The 21,612-nt window shown below is 42.6% G+C and overlaps 1 protein-coding gene across 20 annotated transcripts in view; it reads right to left on the bottom strand.

Moving 5' to 3' along the window:
* Positions 1-4,098: 4,098 nt before the first annotated feature.
* FOXP1 (forkhead box P1) overlaps positions 4,099-21,612 on the bottom strand; it is a 341,511-nt gene continuing 323,997 nt past the window's right edge. For all 20 annotated transcript variants that reach the window (XM_072346976.1, XM_072346974.1, XM_072346977.1 and 17 more), the window contains 4 exons: positions 20,637-20,758; positions 18,537-18,606; positions 14,970-15,136; positions 4,099-9,306 (listed from right to left, as the gene is read on the bottom strand). In XM_072346976.1, the coding sequence (XP_072203077.1) occupies positions 9,162-9,306; positions 14,970-15,136; positions 18,537-18,606; positions 20,637-20,758 (504 nt within the window). In that variant the 3' untranslated portion in view covers positions 4,099-9,161. The remainder of the gene's footprint in view (positions 9,307-14,969; positions 15,137-18,536; positions 18,607-20,636; positions 20,759-21,612) is intronic.

The following is a 21,612-nucleotide window of genomic DNA, read 5'->3' as shown; positions in this document are numbered from 1 at the left end:
TTGCACCATCGTGCTTCAAATACCCACTTGAAAAGAGAAAAAAAAAGCAAGAATCCATTCCACAACGTGCCAAACCTGGCTCCCAAAACCGGGAGGAATCGCAACGCCGGTAAACTTGCAGAAATATTGTTACAATTTTATTAGAGGTTTTAATTCAGTGCTTTATCTACCTCTGTTAGTCTGCAAAATAGCTTTAAATATTCAAGTGGTAATTAATGAATCTTTTATGTTGCAAATCAAACATTTTCATCTGTGCTGTGGTACAGTGGCAGCGAGAAGGAGGGATTTGGAGTGTAATTGTTTCTCCTGTTCCCCTCGCAGTGCTGAATGCCTTTTTCCCCTTTATTGTACCATTGGCTTTTGCTCCGGTTCATCAGCGCTTTGCCACATCTTATCGGTCGATATTTGCTGTCTGGTTTGGGTGTGTTTTTTTTTTTCCCCCTCAGTTCAAGATTTCTTACTGTGCCTTTGCCAGAGACATTCCTAAGGAGATGGAAACTCTCTGAATGTGGAATTTTCGCATGAGTGCAAAATAATAAAAAGCATGTGTGTATTAAAAAGGGATCAACTTAATGGGAAATGAGCATTGGGTTACATTAATATTCTATTACAGTAAAAATCATATTTAATAAATTTTCTCCAGATTTTTCAGAATCTTACTGTATTTTTCTAAGTCCTACGCCAACCCAAAGAAACAGTGTATATGATACATTTGATTTATGTTAAGTAAATAACCTGCACAGCCCGTTTTGGGGTTTAAAAAGAAAAAAAAATAAGTGTAGAAACACACACCAGACTGCAATGTGTGCTTAGTTTCCATGAGCTCGGAGAAATAGCGTTGGTCTTGTGCAGCAGAAAGCCTTTATAAACAGTATTCTATTTTATTGATGCTGTATGTGGAGTTTTATGTTATGTGGCAAGAGCACGAGAATGAAAACATTGTAATTTATCCTAAACCGTAAAATTATACTAGTACTAAAGTAATTACTTCACATATTAAAACACGGTTTCCTTTACTTTCCTTTGTCATCATGTAAAATTAGGAGCTGGGCTCTGCAGTGGAGCTTTTCTCGCCTTCCCCAGCTTGCACAAAGGATTGACACATCTGTGATGGCACACTATATCACCCGACCCTTGTTGTTCTGTGACCCTAATTAATATTATACTGGGTGACATTTATGTATCAGAGCAATAAGCTAAACAGGAAACAATTTATGTCACCTAAAGCTTTTTAACAAATCGATGCAACTATTTGTAATTGCTTGTTTCACAAGATTAAAAGTACTCAGCCTTGATCTTCGCCCACGGTTTTGTGGCCAACATGACCTGTGCTTCCGTTGTAAAATAGGAGTGTTGGTGATCAGCACCTATTTCCATCAAGTAATCCATATTGCTAATATTTCTGGAATTTTAATGTAGTTACAATTTATAGCCGATCAAATGTGGTTACCTAAATTGCTGTTGCTAGTAGACAGTTTAACTGTCTTTATTAATTACAGTATAATTTAATGTTTGAGTACAGGCACTTGTGTTGGTCATTTTTACAGCCAAAGCAGTTATGTGCCTTATGACGAACCATTTTAGCATTTTCAATGGAAATTTGCTAATATGATGAGTGATAAAAATGTCAAACTCTGGTAAATAATGGTTATTGCTTTGGCTGGAATTAATCCTTGAAAGGACGGTTACCTTCAAATTACCATTATTGCTTGAAGAAAAAAAAAAAACAACAAAAAAACCACAACATTTTTTAGGCTTCCGAGATGCATCAAAAATGGCTGCTGAGGGCCTGCAAACAAATGAAGATGCAGCTCCAGCCAGAGGGGTGGTGTTTCCATTTCTCTTTCTCCAGACAGAGGAATTCCCTGTTGAGTAAGATCGGAGGAAAAGCTGTTCTGGGTTAAACACCCCATAGAATCATAGAATCATAGAATTACTCAGGTTGGAAAAGACCTTGAAGATCATCAAGTCCAACCGCAGCTGCTTCTAGCCCACGTGCTTTGCGGCTGCCTAATAGAGCTGATAAAATAGGGCAGAGAGAGGGCCTCCACCAGGCCTCGTGGAGGATGGAGACAAAGAGTGACAAGGTGAGCAGGGACACCCTGATGGATTGAAGGGGACATCAGCAGTCACCAATGGTGGTGTTGGCCAGGAGGCACCTGGCAGTTGTCACCACCACCATGGTGGCTGCTGTGTGAAGGGCAGAGCTCACCTCCTCTGCAAGGAATTTGAGCAATGACGCTACTAACCCACCACTAAACCACTGTTTAACACCATCACTGAGGCTATAGCCTGAGTACTAGGTTAAAAGGGCTAATTAGAGTTTGCTGTGATGCAGGGCACATCTCTGTGGGAGTGAACAGACTCAAGAGTTGGTTGTTCCTTCCATTTAGCCACTACTGTGAAACCTGCTGTCCTCTGCGATCACAGCCCAGGTCAGAGGGCATTATGCAGCTCATCAGCAGCTGTATGCACAAAGCTCAGCGAGCACCATGCTGTGCTAGGCCTCCAGCTCCTGTGCTAGGCCACGGCTGTCTTCCGCTCTCCTCACCAGCACAGAAGCAACCCAGAGAAGCTATGCACTGCCCTCCACTTTGCTTTGGATGTGGCTCAGAGATGCATCGCCTCAACGGACCGTGAAAGTGCTTTTCAACTTTGATAGAAAACAGCATTTGGGACTGGGAAAGGTACAAGCACAGAAAGTCAGATGTTGGGTTCAACATGCAGTGGACACCCCGGAGCAGAGATGAAGTCATTTGGGTTACCTTCAGAGCTCACAGGCTCCATGGATCCCCTCCTAGTCCGTGCAAAGCCAAGGTGACTCCTATGGGGACAAGCAGTCTTCATCCAAGGGGCTGAGATCCCCCTAGGCCATGTTCCTCTACCTGAAGCTGACCCCACCACCCATGCTTTAGAGACACACAGTGCTCCTGCCAGAATAAACACTCCTCTACCAGAGAAGCAGGAATATTTTCTTAACAGCAAAAGTGAGACATCTCCCACGTTATAAAACCTCATCAATGATAAAAGAGCAATACGTGACCAAACTCAAATTCTACCCTCTGCATTTTTTAATAGCAAAATCCACCCATCAACACAATTTTGAGACACGTTGTAATGAGTGTGCAAGATTTGCCCCCTCCCCCCTCAAAAAAAAAAGTAAAAAAAAAAAAAAAAAAAGAGTAGTTATCTGGTATAATTTTATGATAGAATATTTTTATAAAATCATTTGTACTAATTTAAGCATTTATCATTATATGCAAAAAGATTTCTTGATGAGAATATTATAGACGGTGCGTGTTTTTGACATTAGCATTTTATTTGGATGACTAATCTTGCAGATGTGAAATTTTAATGAATTATTCATGAAAAAAAAAATCTCTCCCCTGAAATTCTGGTTTACTGCTAATGCCAGTTATTAAACATTTTATTTTTCTTTGTAAAACTTGATGAAGAAAATAAAAGGGTACTTACTCAAAAATAAATAAATAAAATAGAAAGTGGGTTTTTCCTCTCGGTTTGTCTCAGGTGACAGCGCAACTTGGAACGTTCTTCTCACGCTGGTGTGGACTGAGATCCGTTTTGCAGCCCATTTTGTGTCCATACAGTACCTGCCAAGCCCCTCCTGCTGAAGCCAGGAGCAACGGTCCCGTCCAGCTCCCATTATGGAGCTGCACTTGGGAGGGTTTACAGGATTAGGACCCAGACCCTTTTTTTCATCCTTTCACCTTTGAAGCTGAGCCCATCCAGAAAGCAAATACCCCCAACTGCCCAGGAACCAAATAGGCAAACTCTGATGGACTTGCTTGGATAGCAGATGAATTCTTCCAAAGGACAGCATCCTCCTCAGTTCCAGAGCTCAAGGCCTAAATGAGCACCCTGCCCAGCCAGGAAACTGCAGCTAAAAGCCTGCAACTGAATGTGGCTGGGAAGGCCAAAGGGGAGCGATGGACTGCACGTGGATGGGCAGGGACAGGGTGAGGGGTGAGCGACTACTCCATGGGGTCTGCTCTGGAGCCCAGGGCTGCTGGGGATGCGACATGGAGCAAGGAGAGGGGAGAAACAAAGAAAGAAAAACTTAGGACATGGCAACTTGCATTACCAGTGTGAACAACCAGCATTTTTATTGCATTTGAGAATGCTATAATGTCAGTAATTAGTACTGACTACACAACATTTTTTATTGTCTGTATCAACAGACATGGAATGATGGAATTACAGTTGATGTAAGGAATGAGTTTCTTTTATGCCTTATCAAAAAAAAAAAATAATAATAATTAAAAAAATCTTGTTACTGGCAGCACATACACACGAAGCACCATGCTAACAGTCTGGACTGTACCATTTTCATCAAGGCTTATGGGTAGAAGATAGTTTGTTACCTGTTCTGGGTCCGTTAAAATGCAGCCGTGACTGCAAGTTCACCTCGCAAGACTAGAATACTAAATTGCTTCTGAAACATCTAAAAACTCAATCTGAGTTCATTAACCAAAGGTACCAAAGGATTTCAAAAGGAGTCTAAACACTTTTCTTTTTTCCATGCTATAACGAACGTGAGAATATCGGCAATCTGAAAACTACAATAGTTCAAAATTATTTTTAAAAACTTTATATATATATATATTTATGTATGTATATATATAAAATATCTAATGATCTGCAATATTTGTCGGATGAGAAGCCCTGCCCTGGTCTCTCCCTGAAGTTGGGGCTCCAGAACTGGGGCGTTCCAGGAACTCTTGCCGGACTCTTGCGAGTGAGAATCAAAAAAGGTCCTCTTTTGTGGTCACTTTACTCTACATAAGCCTTGATTTCTCATTTCACTTCTAGTCGAATGCAGAAACCTAACAGGTTTTACATTTACAAACTTGGTTTTGTGGACAAGGAAGGCTTTGACTCTCATTCCTGACAGCGATTTACCTGATACATGGTACTACTTTCATAATGTACGCTTTTCTTTGAGAAAAAAAACATGTAACAAATTGTCTTTACATCTTGGCACCTTGTAAAGTTTTCTGTTTGTTTTTATACAAAAAGGTCAATAGTTTGACACTCCCCCGTTATTCATCACTACTTCACTGATAAACTTTGAAAGTGTGACCCTGGAACTCATCATCATGCAAAATATTTACTGCAGCAGGAGAAAAACTTTTTTTTTTTTTCTTTTTTTTTTTTCTTTTTTTAAACGATTTTTAATTTTTTTTTATTATTTTTTATTATTTTTTTTTTTTAATTTTACCTTTCAAATATATGAACTTTGTTGGAGACAGCCAGAAAAGGCAGTGGTAAGATAACAGAAAGGGGGTGGTGGGGGTAGGGGAGGTGGGGAAAGTATCAAAACGAACGAACCCCAAACGAAATTAACCCAAAAACAGCTTCAAACACAAAACCTGTACAAAAAAACGCTTCGATCCATGATAACAAGAGAGAGAGAGAAAAAAACAAAACTCTGTCAACTATGTTACAGTGGGAAAGCCGGGGAAAGAAACAAAACAAAAAACCCAAAAGTCAGGGATTTTCTCCCACATGTCAGCAAACGTCATCCGATATTCATAAAGCAAGGATAACTAAATAAAATACATGTGCAGCGTAGTCTGCAATTCCATTACATACAGTAGGTTATTTTTTTTCTTTTTTTCTTTTTTTCCAAAGCTATTTTTTTTGATTTTTTTTGTTTTTGTTCTTAGTATAGTTAATATAAAGCAGTTGCACAAAAAGCAAAAGGTGTTTTGACAAACAGGTCTGCATTTTATTCCTTTTGAGGAACAGTTATCTAAATAAAAATAAAAAGGACCTTGCCACCTTTTCCGCCCTCCCCACCCCCCCGAGACAAAGGCTCACACAGACACAGTGGGATATATATGTACAACATAATAAACCCCTCCCTAAAGAAGCAACCGTATATCCAAAGGGATACAGAATTGGAGCTGTAAAAATCAATAGTGAAGTTTGCTCGATGTAAAGCCTGAGATTTTCAGTTGGTTCTTCTGCAAGGCTGCAACACCTGCCAGATACGTTCAAACCTAATTTGTCATTTCTTTTTTTTTTTTATTTTTTTTTTGTCTCTCCTTTTTCTTTTTTATTCTTTTTTTTATTTTTTTTTTCTTTTTAAATATTTTTTGCTACAGTCTTTAGACTAAGCATGCAAGACATACAACTAAGTGCAACTGAGTGAAATGTATTTTTTATTTACTCATTCCCTAACAGTTCGGACTGAGGTATGCGTACTAACAGTTTCTCATGCTGTTATCTTTACTCATGTCTAGCTACACATGCTGAGAATGAACTAATCTACCGGATTTCTGTCCCCTTCTGAATACCCAACTAACCAGCAAACCACTCAGTTTAGAAGGACAGGGCTCAATTCTCGCCATCCCTGTCTGGCTACCGCTGGCACGGCACGAAGCTGCCTGGAGATAATTCAAAGAAAAATAAATGTTTCAAATGACCACAGACTGCCCTTTTTTTTTTATTATCATTATTATTTTTTTTCTTTTTTCCCCCTCCCCCCATTTCTCTTTTTTTTTTTTCTCTTTTTTCTTTTTTTTCCTAACAGAAAGCAGAGCTGAGTTTTATAAAAGTAACTGCCAATAAAATTTCTTGTACCAAAGCTTATGAGTGGACAGGAGTGTTCTTCCTTTATGAAAAACGCTGACCGAAAACCAAACAAAACTGAGCAAATTTGCCAAGATCAACCAAAATGAAAGCAGTCATCCTAGCACGATCCCGAGACAGAAGTGGCACACGATCTGTAGAACCAAAGACCAAATTAGTTATTATTATTATTTCTTTTCAACCTACAAATACTATTACATGGTCCAGTTACATTGTGGGAGCTTTTCTGTTCTCTTCTGCGTTTTATTAAACTGCCTCCTTCATCTGACACTCCAATCCTCTGCAAAATAACTGCGTCTTTGCTTTCCCAGCTCCCACCCCCAGCATCCTCAGTAACACTGTCTCCTGGTTTCAGCCTCAAAAGCTCTCCTCCGTTCCTCTTTATACAATTTCATTTTGGTCGCTGTAAAGAATTACAAATAAAAAGTAACAACTTTGGTTCAGACATCTACTTGGCCTTCTACGTGTTCTAGAATAAAGGAGCAGTTTCCCTCTCAGGTTAGCAATAGCCCACAGCTTGTCATTTCCCTCTAAATTCTTCAACCTCCTTTGATCAACAATAAGAGGATATTTGGCTTCACAAGATAAAGCATATAACAGAGAACATAATTTACCTTTGTGTAATATCTTTGGTAATTTTAGGAAAAAAAAAAAAAAAGAAAAAAAAAGGTACAAAGAAGAATATAAATTAAGCTCTGAAAGGCTTTTTGAAATAATAAAAAAGCTACGGTCCTACATAAATAAATGAGTGACGGAAAAGTGGTTGCAGAATGAAAACGTTTAGGTGTTTGGTGACCAAGGTTTACTGACCTATAGCAACAGATTTTGCATGTCATGTTTGCTTCCAAGAGCATTGCCAGTCGTGCCTAACAAGCCCCGGTGCGAATTCTCTCCTATATTTCCCATTTCCTACAGCGAGGTTTCCATACTGGCTGGTGTAACATTGCATAACAATCGTAACCGCAGTACTGGATTTGCACAGTTGAAATTAACACTTCAGCATTAGTGGGGCTCTGTCCTTATTAACTCCCGTAACAAGTTCAATCTGAAATCTAATTTGTATTCAAACAGATTAATGCCACCAAGCAATCCTGAACTGATGTTTAACCGTGAAACATCGCCACGTACAATAACAATTTAATGAAGTCATCTTTCCAACCACTATTTGCGAATGCAAACACAAAAAAGGAAAAAAAAAAAAAAAAAAAGCATAATAAATGTGTAGGTGCCCATCTCAGTCATCTTAGATATTCCAGAAAGATTTGCTGACCCATTAAAACTCGTGTTAAACAACCGAGAGCCTGCCACCGTACTATCCATCCTCTAATAAAAGTGAATTCTGTTGGTGCTGCATACATTTCTTTGTGCTGTCCCATTTTGTGGCATTTGCTAATATTCACCATTGCTGCCAAAAAAGAAATCTCCAAAAAAAAAACCCAAAAAACCAACACACCAAAACCAACCCAAAATGACAACAACAAAAAATACTGCTTTGCGGAATGAATCTGTGTTGCTTCCTACAGTGTTTCTATGTTCATCTGTCATTCATTCTCATTCTTGCAGTACTTCGTTTCTCTCTCTCCGTTGGACAACCCTTCCACATGTATAGTGCAGCATTTGGGACCTTTTCAAAAAACAACAAAAACAGAGACACCGAAATGGAATGTTTTCCACAGCTAAAGAAAACATGGTGGCATCTGAAGGAAACTGGAATGAATGACAGAAAAAACTACAAACAATTCAATGACATTCAGCTTCGTATAATAAAAACACCTATTAACATTCATCACAAAGTACAGAAAAACGTTGAAGCCTCCAAGAGGCCCTGGGCCCAGATAAGGCCTGAGGTCAGAACTTAAAATGGTAGAGGAGAAGTGGGGCGGGGGAATAAAAGCAATACATTAAAAAGTTTGGGATAATTTTTTTTCTTGTAACCCCTCCCCAATAGACACGCTCACGCACACACGCACACAGGTATCCACACACGTGCACACACAGGCCTTCCCCATCCCAAATGGAAGCAAAAAAAAAAAGAACAACAACAAAAAAAAAAACCAAACAAACCGAAAACCAACAAAATGGAGTAAAGGCAGTGATAATCAACATGCAGTACTGTGCAAATATGTTGTCCATTGGAATCCTTAAAATCTGGGCAAAGACTTGATCTGCAGTTCTGGTGTACATGCTCAGTTTGATGTCCCCAAGTGTCCAAAATTGGCAGGACCTGCAGTCCACAGCTGGCTGCTAAAGGTAAGTGAATCAGTTTAGCAAATTTACAACACTGACGTTGACTGTAAGAGAGGAAAATCCCAAGTACCAAACAAGTCCATCCAATGCACAGAGTACAAATTCCTTTTTTCAACAAAAAGTAGAAAAATCAAAAATACTCCCAAATGGGATACTTGATGGCACTAAGAGTTAACATATTTCATAGTTGTCAAAGCGGACTGAGAATCCTCCAGACTGTACAACAATGGAGAGATTTCACAGCTAGGTTTGACGTGTTCTTCCCGTCTTCGTTCTCAGGATGACGATGTCAGACATACTCATTCTATGTCCTCATTTACAGGTTCGTCTTCATAATCTCTGTCGTGATCGAAATCTGGACTGTGGTTGGCTGTTGTCACTAAGGAGAGCGGGCCTTCATTTTCATCTGGATCTAGCGGTTCTTCTTTGACATGCACGGGGTGCCTGGAAAAACAAAAACAAGGTCACTTGGCGGGCTGCTAGCTCCAACAGGGCTCTGACAGCTTGGGGGACTGGGCAGGAATGTGGGGTGGTTTGGGCCTTCAGAGCTGCAGGGCACCGAGGAGCAGAGCCTGAACGTGGAGCCGGGCTGTGAAGGTTGTGCTCTGCTGCTTGGCCTCTCGGGGCGAAACGCTCCAGGAAGAGCACCTCGATGGGCCTTCAGTCTCGGCATCGAGAGAAAGAGCTCTCAGCTGACATATTAAGTTGATTAATACAATCTCTGGATAAATAAGTGGAATAAGCACCCGAAAAGCAAAGGAGCGGGCTGTCGGCCCGCTGAGCCGGCGGAGGTTGGGCTAATCACTGCGCTGTGTGTGCGGCGTCGCTCGTTAACATGCAGAACCTGTGAGACAACTCTCCAGAGGACGACCCCAAGTGAGGTTCTATCATTAATCAACTTCAAGCAAACACAGCAAAGAGACACCATGATACATGCTTTAAACTCCAAATTAATGCATATTTTTACAAACTGTCAATAAGGGAAGAAAAGCCCTGCCAGGAAACACAAACAGAGAGGAAAAGGCTTGCTCAACACAACAATATGATAAGAAAGCACAGTCCTAACGAGAATAATAACACTGTCAGCTGTAAACAAGGCAGAACATGATCCCCAGCTCACGGTGGGCACAAGGATGTACTGAAGAGATGAGATCTGCCAAATTTCCCATTATGGCACAGCACATGAATAACCCGCAGGGGAACGGGGCTTGGTCATTCAAAACGGGTATGATAACAATTGAAAAATGTTGTCCGTAAATCATATTTACAACAAATCCTATACAAATACAAATTACCTTTTCTTTTTCTGTTCGGCAGCTTTTGAAATGTAAAATAGCCATGTGAGTCAATAGTGTCTTGTTGGTGGGACTTTATAGGAAAGTAGGATTTTATTGACATTACCAAGTATTAATAATGCGACACAGCAATGGAGACCCTGTTTGCTTCCTAAATAATTGATGTTGTAGGCAATCCCTTAAAATAAAGTGTTAATGAGTTCAAGTCCCACTCTGTCTCTCATTGAGTTGATATCCACCTCCTAGAGTCCTGTTTTTATTCCCAGACAAGCTAGTTTAACCCTTTCACGCCGACCACTTGAAAACATCTGAGTGCAAACACCCCCTGAAAGAACTCTTCCTCTCCTTGCATGGCTCTGCCTTAGAATGATTTAAAATAGCTGTATTTTATTGTACGCATTGAGCAGATAGAATGGCAGTACTTCTTGTACTCTGCTGCACTGACAGGCAGGAAGAATAAATCGTGAAACAGGGAAATGTACTCTGCACCTAGCACACAAGCCAAAGGTAACTGTGCCTGTTTCAAGAGACCAGGGAGAACCAGCTGTTTGCCTGTACTGCACTCAAAGCTCAAAGCACCCTATTTATTTAATTCAGCTGGGGATGGAACTAACTTGCTGACTACACGTATCTCTAATGTGAGATGTGAATGCCCTTCAAGTCCCTGCATATTTCAGCTTCTTGAGTGCTGAAGGGCTAAGTCAATACTTCGGTATGATCTGCAACTTCCTGCCCACCCAACCAGGACAAGGGCTGCCACTACATCTGTGCACATGTATCTTCTCCCTTCTAGTTTACAAATGTGTTCTATTACCACGTCTTGTGCCATTTTCAGAAAAAGAAGGGGAAAAATAAAGAGAAGGAAGAGACAATTCCAGTCTTGGGGGCTAAGAGCTAGCTACCACTGCTGCACATGCAGCATCTTGCTGGAGCCTGTGAGCTGCTCGCAGTTGCCAAGGTGGACACATGCTGAGTGTCCAGGGGCTCGTGGCTGCACAAACATGAAACCACACTGGTTAGCTGCAACTAGAAAAACTTCCATTATGAATGGTCTGTGGTGGGACCCTAGCCTGGGAGAAAGAGTGAAATGAAAAACAGGAGAAATAGGGAAAGAATGGCCGTGCGCACAGACTGACGAAGTGAGCGCTACTCAGCTTTTATGACAGAGCTCTTTTACTGCTGTTTTAACGTAAGTCTTGCCTGCTGCCCTTCTGGTACTGATGTTACTGCCAGGCTTATTTCTGCTTTTTAATTATTATTTTTGGATATGCAGACCAAACATTTTCCAAGGTAAGAGCTGAATGCGTTTTGCACAATGGACACAGAAAGGAATTCCTCCAAGGCTACGCAGGGGCCGTGCCTTGGTCTCCCATTGCACCCTCCCACCTGCTGGGTAGGAACAAACCTGTGCCACCAGACATAGCCGGTGCTCGCTGTGCTCACAACAACCCCAAATTCTGTGAACGCTCCTTGAAAGGCCTCTGAACCTTTCCAAAGCAAACTCTGACCACCTTCTGGTTTTGTTATGAAAGCAGGTGAAACCAGGTGGTTTTAACTGTGTTTCTCTTTGAGGTTTGGTTTGGTTCCCAGAAGTCAAAAGCAAAACTTAAGGACTGAAAAGCAAAGCAAGCAAAGAACTTACACTGCTCGACCCTGAGTGAGACAAAGGCAGAGGGGCCCACAGAGCCACGGGGCACGGCCACAATGCCCTCCTCCAGGGCTCATGCGTTGGAGAGGCATCAGACAGTGAGCCTGGAAGAACTCTATCCCCCAAATTAGGAGGGTGATCTGGGTAATGCAACCCCCCTGGGAGGGATTTGCATGGCATACAAAAATAATTCATAACCTTGCATCCTCTGTCAGCTGTAACCACAAAGTGGCATGCGAGAAAGAGACCTGACCGAACCCAGGATTTTGCTCAAACATCTCAGAGCAACTGACAACACTCAGTTAAAGTAAGCTCAAAGGCAAAGGGAGATTTTCACATCTTTCAACTATGTCTGAATCTCCATTTACCTCCTCCCTACTAGGGGAGGAGAAACTATCGACCCTAAACTACAAAAAAGGCAAATGCTGGGCTAGGCAAAAAAACAACAACAAACAAACCCAAAAAAACCACAAAAGGAGGCGAAAGAAAGAAAAAAAGGGTTTCCTATTTCTCTTTGTATCAGCAGCATTTCAGCCCACTCCTTTTAAGCAGATGCCTAAGACTCCAGAAGGGGTTAACAATAAATAACCTTGCTGAACACTGATTCCCCTTCTTTTCACATCTGAGTAATTCTTTTGTTTGTCCACTCTGGGAACAGAGGAGTTTTTAATAAAGCTGACTGTTGTTTAAAGCCACTGAGTTCTGGTGGTGCACACAGCATGGAGTAGTTTGCTTTGTGGCTACCTTTGGAGCATATCAGGATGAAAGTGTTATGTCCCCAAGCTGTAATTATGCGACTACTTTCTAGTGTTTCAAAAGGAGGGAGAGGGGGGAAAAAAAAAGACCTAGCTGTGGCTCGATGTGTCATAAAAAGGAAATGAATGAGTGGTAATAAGACTTCAGCTAAAGTGTTAGACTTCTTAGCTGTCATGTTAACAAGGTCTTCTAGACCTTACAATAAAGTTTAAAGCTTGATTTATTTTAATATACTGAAATTGTTTAAAAAAAAATCATTTGCATTGGGACAAGGAAATCTGCACTGAGAATAAGACTGGAAACGTCACTACCGAAGCACGCTGGCTGCCAGTCGGGGTTGCACAGTGTCTGGAAATCCACTGTTGACTCTGGATTTTATTTACTAAACAGGGCAAACTTGAGACAGTTCTGGTTTTAGATCCTTTCCTACTCCTAAGAAACACTGTTTTAAAGGGGAAGCTCACAGACTGGGATTGGAACATCACCTCGCCACGTTTTACTTAAGCAAAAAGAAATGTTCAGCAGAGAACACATATATTATCAATTCCGAGAAAATGAAAACACTCAGGAAACAATCATTTCCATATTACAACAGAAAATTGGATTTTCTGGTGAATAATGAAAATGAGGCATCCCTCCCCCCTTCCTTCTCTCTCTCTCCAGTGTTTGTTCGCTGCCCCTCACCTTGGTATCAATGTGCTAAGAGATGATTATTAAGTGCAACAAAGGCCACGGCTATGCACAGCTCTGGGAAACGTCCTAGCCCGCTTCAACTCGGTTATTTCCCCCCCCCCCTCACAGTCTCTTCAAAGACAACGAAACCTTAGGTGAAATGAGGAGTGCACGAACTTCGCTAGCCTCAAACTCGCAAGAAATAATTACTTGGATTAACGCAACATCATAAACATTTGTCCCTGTCTGTAAGGCCAGGAGAAACTCTTGGGAGAAGCCTCATTTCTGGAGAAAACCCACGTCCCTGTGCTCCTCCTCCACACCGGCCCTGCGTGGTCACGGGCAGAGGATAACAAACTGTGACTCAAAATGCCTCGAGATGAATCTGCTTCTGATCGACGGGAAGTGTGTCACGTAACGCGACTTCGGGAGAGATAATTAATACTGCACAAACAACCACTGGAAAAGCTAAACAGACGATTTGAATGTTTTGAAGTAAATGGTAAAAGACAATGTTTAAAATTAATTATTAATTAAAAACGAATGTTGCCATCTTTAAAGATGCTTTTTTTTTTTTTTTTTTTCAAAGCACATTGCGCACTGATTTAAAATGCTGCAATATCAAAGTACCCAGAGCTTCAGATTCCTCCGTGCCCCCCCTCCCCTCTGACAACACATTATGCAGGTGGGAAACTTTTTTGCCATTAAATGCTAATTAGTTTCACAACTAATTACTACAGTGGTATTAGGTTAATGTTTTCCACTTTTTGATTTAGACTTACTTTTGTAAATCCCTTATTCAAATTACTTTGAAGTAAGAGACGACAAATTAGTTCTCTTTTTAATGCGTAATGTGAGCTGTGGCGAGGCAACCAGTCATTCTGCAGCCCACGCTAACGAACTGCCAGCGGGATGGCAGTGGGCTCCTGAGCACAGCTACTCGCACAGGTAGTCGAGGTACTTTTTCACATTTGAGAACTACAAGACTTATAAACTCTGGCTCCCTCGCCAGCTGCCAATTATCCGGTATGCAATCTGAGGGGAGGGGGGAATTTACAGCTTTGCAAACTCACTCCATCACCCCATAAATACTGAGCACACCCATAGGGGCATCACACCCTTCCTGCCTTACCCTTTCCTGCATGAGCTTGCTGCCCTGGTGCCATTCACGTTGAGCAGGGACAGCAATCCCCCATTACTTCATGCGGTTATATATGCACTCATTATACTGCCGTCTGTTGCTATAATGCTCCTATTAATTTTCCTTTTGATATTTTAAGAGCAATCTATAAATCATGCAGACCTTCACGTGTGCCATCATTAATGCTGAGCGAGACTGTTGTGCATCAAGTGTTTGTCAGACCTGCCCAACAGGCCCATTTCCCAGCCTGGCCCCACCGGGTGTGCTTGCCGTGTGCTCCGAATGGGAGGGAAGCACCAGTTTGTCCTCCGAGAAATGCAGTTGCCTAAGAGGTTTTGCAACCCCACGGTCCGAGGTTTAAAGAAGAGAATTACAAACGACTTAACAATTTTACAGCCCCGTGTGCTTGTCAGACTGGATTGCGCTGATTCCTTTGTGTGAAAGTTGGTAAATGGCCCTTTTATGTTCTCATCGGCCAAAGCACGTCCCTAGATGGAGACCTCAACTTGTGCTGCTCACACCAAGAACCTCCACAGTCACACTCCAGCAGGTTAGACAACACCTCGACCGGCGCGTGCGGCTCTGCCATACTCACATTGCTTGCATAGGGGAACGTCCTGGACTACTGTCACTCCCATTACTGTTCGTATGCTCCATTGCACCATTAAGCTCTTCCCTCATCACGTTGGCTAGGTTGCCCAGAGTGGGATTTCCCATGGAAGCAGTAGTGTATAGAGGTATACTGTTCTCAGCCATTGAAGCCTGCCAAGGACACAAACAAACATATGAAGAGCCATGACTAACGTTTTTATGCATTGCACAACACACTCACTTATTCCAAAACATTCTCCACGTTTACATTATTTGCAATTACCAGTTTTTTAAATATTGTGCTTTCTGATAGGTATTACACTGATTCCACCAAGGGAAATTTCACATAATTTACATCTGGGTTTATGCATTCATAGCTGCACTGGCTTGTGAGTGGAAATGGAGCTTTCCATTCCCTATTTGGAATTACACCTCCTGGAAAAATAAAATGTGCTTTTCCTATTTTCATTTTACAAAATGATGACTGGGGCTTTGGGTTGGTTTGGTTTTTTTCTCTTTGGTAGCTTAGGTCTGGCTTTTGGCTTTGTTTTTAATGAAGGTTAATGAGGAAAAAAATTAGAACTCGCTCGGCTGGTAACTCCTTCCTACCAGCGCAGGCAGGCACACAGCAGGATGACAACGCTACCCAGCCTGATTTTCTTGTGCAGCCTGCACTGATGTACCTGAGAGCCAAACCAGCCCATGTGAAATTCTCAGTCCTGCCTTGTCACTGGAAATGTGGGAATCTGATGAATTCTGACAAATCCTCCCCCACTCTTCCTCAGCGCCAACAACCCAGCTTTCCACCTCGCTATTGCAGATGTGACCGTTTCACTGAGGTTTTTCACCCTTCTAAAGAGGCACCATGCAGAGGCACACTGCAGTCAACTTTCTAAATGGCAATCTTTCTACAAAGAGAATGAACTGTTAAATATTTCCCTTCTGATTCCCACCGCTCTGCCTGCTAATATTTACTGTATGTCAGGATCAGCTCATGTTGGCAGCACAGTCCTGTGCCCAGCCAGGCAGAGTGGGAGCCCCAAGGAACCCAGTGCTATGCGGGGCTGTGTGTGTGGGGAGGGTAGGCAGGCCTTAGGGGTTGTGGTGCTGAGGGACTCGAAGGACATTTCATCACTTTACCCATCTGAGCCACATCCAGATGACATCATCCACAGCCTTCTGTCAGCATCAGCACTAGGACCACAGATGCTGGCTCGGCTGCGCTTGACCCAAGCTGGCGGGAGGTCAGCCAGAAAATCCATCCGACTGCGGGTCTGCATGATGCAAACCTGCCCATGGGAGAGGAATTCACACGGATGCATTCCCCACTGAATGCTCTCCACTCCTAATTCATGGGACCAAGCTCCATGCTCACCACCATCCAGGCCAGCATTGCTGTTCCCATACATGTGAGGCTGAGGGATGGCCAGCTCTGCCTGCAGCATCTTTGGGGGCACTGCCCCTTTTATTCTTCCTTATGTTGACCTCTCCATGTGTAGCCTTATGTGTCACACATGATTACAAAAGCTATTCTAACAGGGAGGATTATTTTTATCTTCTTGATTCAACAACCGGCAAACTCATTGTGATGAGGGGACGCAAAGAATGGTTCACATTTCCTGCACTTGGCAAAATAATGACTCAAGTTCTTCACCAACAGTGATAACTTGTAATTGCAGTCAAGCAGTTTCTTGGGGGAGAGGTGGGACACGGGGAGTATGTGCTATAATCACAGCGGTGAGGGGGTGGTTTGGGGAGCACAAAACCTCTCGGCAACCCGTTTGGAAAAGGCAGTGTTGGTGAGAGCTGTGTGCCCCTGCCTTGCACAGCCATGAAGGAAAGCAGATGGAGGAGATGTCAGAGGGATGGTTCTGCCACCCCACAGGGAAAGAAAAACCATATGGGAAGCCAACTGCAGCATGAGGTCAGTGTGCACTGAGCTCCCACAGTGCAGCTCTGCTCAAGATGCCCTGTACCAGGAGCATCCCAGGGGATCTGGATTCCCAGTACACCCAGCAGAGAGGAACCTGCCAATCTGTTTAAAACCCAAAGGAGGATCTGTCTCAGTGCAATGGATAGCATGATTTCTCATCCCCATTCATTACAGGGGACATGCAAGCAGGAGAAAACCTGGCCCAGGCTGTTTTCTCCATCAGCTGAGTTCCTATCACGCTACGTGAGGCCGTGGGCATGTGCCTCTGCCAGGGAAGGTAGAGAAGGGAGGCAGCTTGGAGGTTATCACAGAAGACAAGAATGGATGGAGATGACGACAACGACACGTGTTTGAGAAATAAAACATGAACAGTTCCGTATGATAAGCATATTAATTGAAATTAGTCACATAGTTAACAACGAGAAGAAATGCAGGATCATTTCATTTTTGCCTTTCAGCCTCATGAATGTAAAATGTGCTTGTAATCTTAATACTATTCAAGAGACAAAGCGGTCTTTAAAAATCACACTTCACAAGACTCAAGGGAAAATAAGTTACTAATGAATGGTATTTACAGTTGCTTCATTTAAACATGCTTTCATTTGCTTTTCAGAAGTTACTGCATAAACTCCGATCATGACAAGAAATGCAGAACATTGCTTTTCTCCTAATAATCTGCTTCCTGGTTCGGAAAAGTCTGCTAAAGCTCCTACAGAATGCAGTGGCCACAGCAAACATCCATGGCCACCAGTGAGCTGCTGGAGAAGTGACGCTCAACACACACACAATGGGGATACAACCACAGGCGGTGCTGCATCCTGGCTGCATTTCCACGGTATGGATGGGGCTTGGGCCGCAGCGCAAACACAACACCCTGCAAATCCAGGGCACAGTAACACGTTTGCGCCTCTGGTTCAGTTGGTGACTCCTGACATTCCCTGAGGTTGTTGAGATGGACTCGGGAATTTGTAGAAACAACAACAACAAAAGCAAACCTCATCAACAGCACACAGAAAAGGGGCCGGAGAAGCACGCGCTTCCAGGATGCCAGTTCCTAACAGTGCAACAAACACACTGCGCATTTCTGTACTGTGAAAAACAAAACGTTTGCCTTGCAGTCGTTGAAACCAACACAGATTCCCATGTTTTTCCTATAGGAATTGCGACATTTTTTATTATTTTTTTTAACAACAGGAAGATACGCAAAAATAGCCCTTAAAAGAAAAGGGGGAAAAATGATCCGCTTTCTCTTTAAAACCACGAACAATAGAAGGTCACGTGGCGCAGTATCCTATCATTCAGCACATTAATAGCTGTGCTAGAGTAATTACACTTGTGGTATTTTTGCCTCAAGTGAAATTCTGAAATAAGAGGATGGAAATTATGATACTGCTGATAAATATTAATAAGTGAACTTTTAATTTTTTTGCCACAATATTCAAAATGCTAAGCATCTAGCTAATGCTGAAGCAGCCTGATATGTGTTTGCCTCCAGGGACTATGATGCTTTATGCACTTAAGAAAAAAGTTTAACGGAATTAAAATTTAATATCTAATTAGAGCAAGGCTAATATATTTTGAAATGAGTGGGGAAGACACACGCCTCTGTTGCATATTTGCCACAGTCATTAATCTTACCTGTAAAGCAGCATTGAGAGGTGTGCAGTAGGTGTGGCTGGTCTGTATGTTTTTAATAAGAGAAGGGTTACTGCATAAGAAAAACATAAAAAGGAGAGTTAAATGCAACCAACCTCTATGTGAACATTTCAAGCATGTAACGCTTCCTCCCACATCAGAAAACTACTGCTCAGACTGGTTTTTTCCACACAAGTTCTCTTTCATTTCTCTTTTTCTTTAAAGAAAATATCAGAGATTTTGCCTATGGTTAACATATTTGCCTTTACTAAATAAGGAATATCATTATCTCGTGACGTTACCTCACCATGTGTCCTACTACCCTGTGTTAGTAGCACATCTTGGGATCTCCGCTCATTTTACTGTGTTCAGGAGAAATTTTCCAGTATTCAGCATTTCTGGGAGCCAGTTACCACGTAAGGGTCCATCGTAAGGAGGCTATGACCAAAAGCATCATGGAACACTTAAATACCGTGCATGGAAAATTGTTCTCAAAGTCACTGGCAGCAGAATTCCTTGCAAATGAACTGGGGACCGTGATAAGAGTGGATTCTGAGCCACATTATCTCCTGACGGGGAAAGGGTTGGCACTGCCTGCACTCCTGCCCCAAACAGTCTGGGATGTGGGGAGTGAGGGGAAGTGGCACAGAGGCAAACCAGCTGGTCCTGCTGCTCTGCAGCCAAGTGGTGGGGAGCACACCACCCTAATGACCATTCTAATAACAGATCTGATGTGGTATCTCAGACCTTTGCTTTGGTCATCTTAAGTTTAAATAAGGAGGTGGATTTGAGGAACACGTATGGCGAGCTTATCCACTCTTTAGTGGGCATTAAAAATCACCAGTCCCCACTGGAGGAAAAAGAAATTCTCAAATGCAAAGCAGATACTAAATGCCAGTGCAAAACATCTCCAGAAAGTTTTACCACTCGCTGGGCTTTTTTTGTTTTTTCACTGAGAATAAGACATGGTGAGAGAAGTCTTAACTGAGCCTCTCACACAGGGACCGGCAAGGATCAGCTGGCCTTCGAGGGAAGGTCAAACCAAATTGCCTTAGGAACCCCAGGAATATCTGCATGTGGTTGTTGCAGGCACAGGATGCGCTGCTGTTTAATCTTTACAGATGGTCTCACTGCACTTCTTCTTTTTCTTTTTTTTTTAATGTTAACTCATTAAAGAGTTGCAAACCCAGGCATACCATTGAAAGCAAAAGGAAATATCAGAACTCAAACTTATCTGAAGCCCCTCCCGGCATATATCTGTCCTCCTGACAGATCTACAGCAGCATATCTGCGTTACTGTGGACAATAAGTTTAGGCTACACAGCGCTATAAACAAATGCTATAACAAACATGTCAAAGCAGAGTTATTATTGTAGGCATTTGGATTATCAGAGTAGGACACACAAAATACACACATAACAACTAAAACTTTTGCTCCTTTAGCAGCAAAGGTGATGTCACTATTTTGTGAAATGCAAGTCTACATGAGATGGGTAAATCATGCAAAGCAAAGCAACAGCAGAAAAAAAAAATTAAAGCAAGTAAAAGCTCTTACTGTGCAACAAGCTCGCCAAAGTTTTCATCAGGGCAGTATTTTCGAGGACGGCCTCGTTGAATATGACGGCCACGTTTAAACTCTTCATCATCAACAGTCCAAAAGGACCCAAACTCATCCTCTACTCTGATAAAGCACTTATGCAGTGAGAGGTTGGTGCGAATGGCACCCTGGGACAAGAGCAGCAGCAAAGGAGATGAAGTGGAAACAAAGGGACACGGGATCGGGGACAGAACAGACATCAAATACAAGGAAAAGGAAAAAGAAAATAAAATGCAATAAGCATAAGCAAATGGTTTGTGAGGGTTAATATGCATTGCCACCTAAAAGCTACTAGCATGTGATGCAACAAACACCAAGCAAGCAGGGTCAGGGTACTGGTGGGCATACAAACAGTAGTGATGAGATGTTTGTCTTGGATTTCCTTAACTGAAACAATGCGAAACCACCTGTGGTTGGTCTAACACCAGCTAGCAGCCAAAAGCCTCTATGTTAAACTGTAAGCATGATCCAAGCTAGGCTAAGAAGTTCAAACATGGTGGACATACCCACTGATCTTTTGTGGCCTTCGTTTTTGGAACTCTTGTTCATCCACTGTCCATACTGCCCCTTTAACGTTTTCTACTCGCACAAAACACTTGTGAAGACTAAGATTATGACGCACTGCATTCTGCAGCAAGAGAATACATTCAAAAACTTTCTATGAGAAAATGCTCATCATTGTCCAAGAACAGCAGCACAGTCAGCTTGACAGCCCTCATTTTGCAATGTCAACCCCTCTCCCCGCACCCCAGCTCTTTACATCTTATTTTGCAAAGTTAATACAAAAGCTTCAACCCAAGATTAAAAAAATCAGCTCATTCTTATCAATTACCCACAGTGCAAATGAGAACAGCCATCATTTTATAAACGCGCACGCTGTATAATACAACACATTTCATACACAACGCAAGAGGAACATTGCATTGACATTTTCAAAACAAATACATAGGATTCTCCTCTCCTGGAAAAGAAAGCAGTGTGAAAGAACAGAAAGGATTTCATGTGAGTGCGGATGGCTCAATGGAGTGCAGAGGAACTGGGGCTGCTGCTGCTGTGGTTTCCCACAGCTGGGCTAATGGCAATCAGGTGCCGAGCTCCTGCCTCATCGGCGGCACAGAGCGGGGCTCAGCAGCACCCCGCTGGTCGGCATGGCCCCAGCCCCTGCCTCTGCTGTGTGCTCTTATATGGAAGTTGGCTCCCGTTCTTGGCAAACTGCTGCACCGACTGATCTGAGCCTCTGCCAAGTGCAAACATGAGGAGGGCTCTCCGAAACAAAGTGATAATATCCCTGCAGCTCATCACCCGGAGGGACCCTGGCGCTCCCAGGCTTTGTGCTGGGGTGTGCGCTGTGGTTTGGAGGATGAGCCCAGCACAACTAGCAGTGCCCTCAGACCTTCTCCTCAGATGGCCACGATGAAGCACCTCGCTGCCTCGTGGCAAGCTGGGGCTCTGCTCTCTCTGCTCTCCATACTGCTCTCACAG

Source organism: Excalfactoria chinensis, chromosome 12 (genome assembly GCF_039878825.1).
Source record: "Excalfactoria chinensis isolate bCotChi1 chromosome 12, bCotChi1.hap2, whole genome shotgun sequence".
Lineage (NCBI taxonomy): Eukaryota > Metazoa > Chordata > Aves > Galliformes > Phasianidae > Excalfactoria > Excalfactoria chinensis.
The sequence above is the reverse complement of the archived record's forward strand: the minus strand, read 5'-3'. Positions and strand labels throughout refer to the sequence as shown.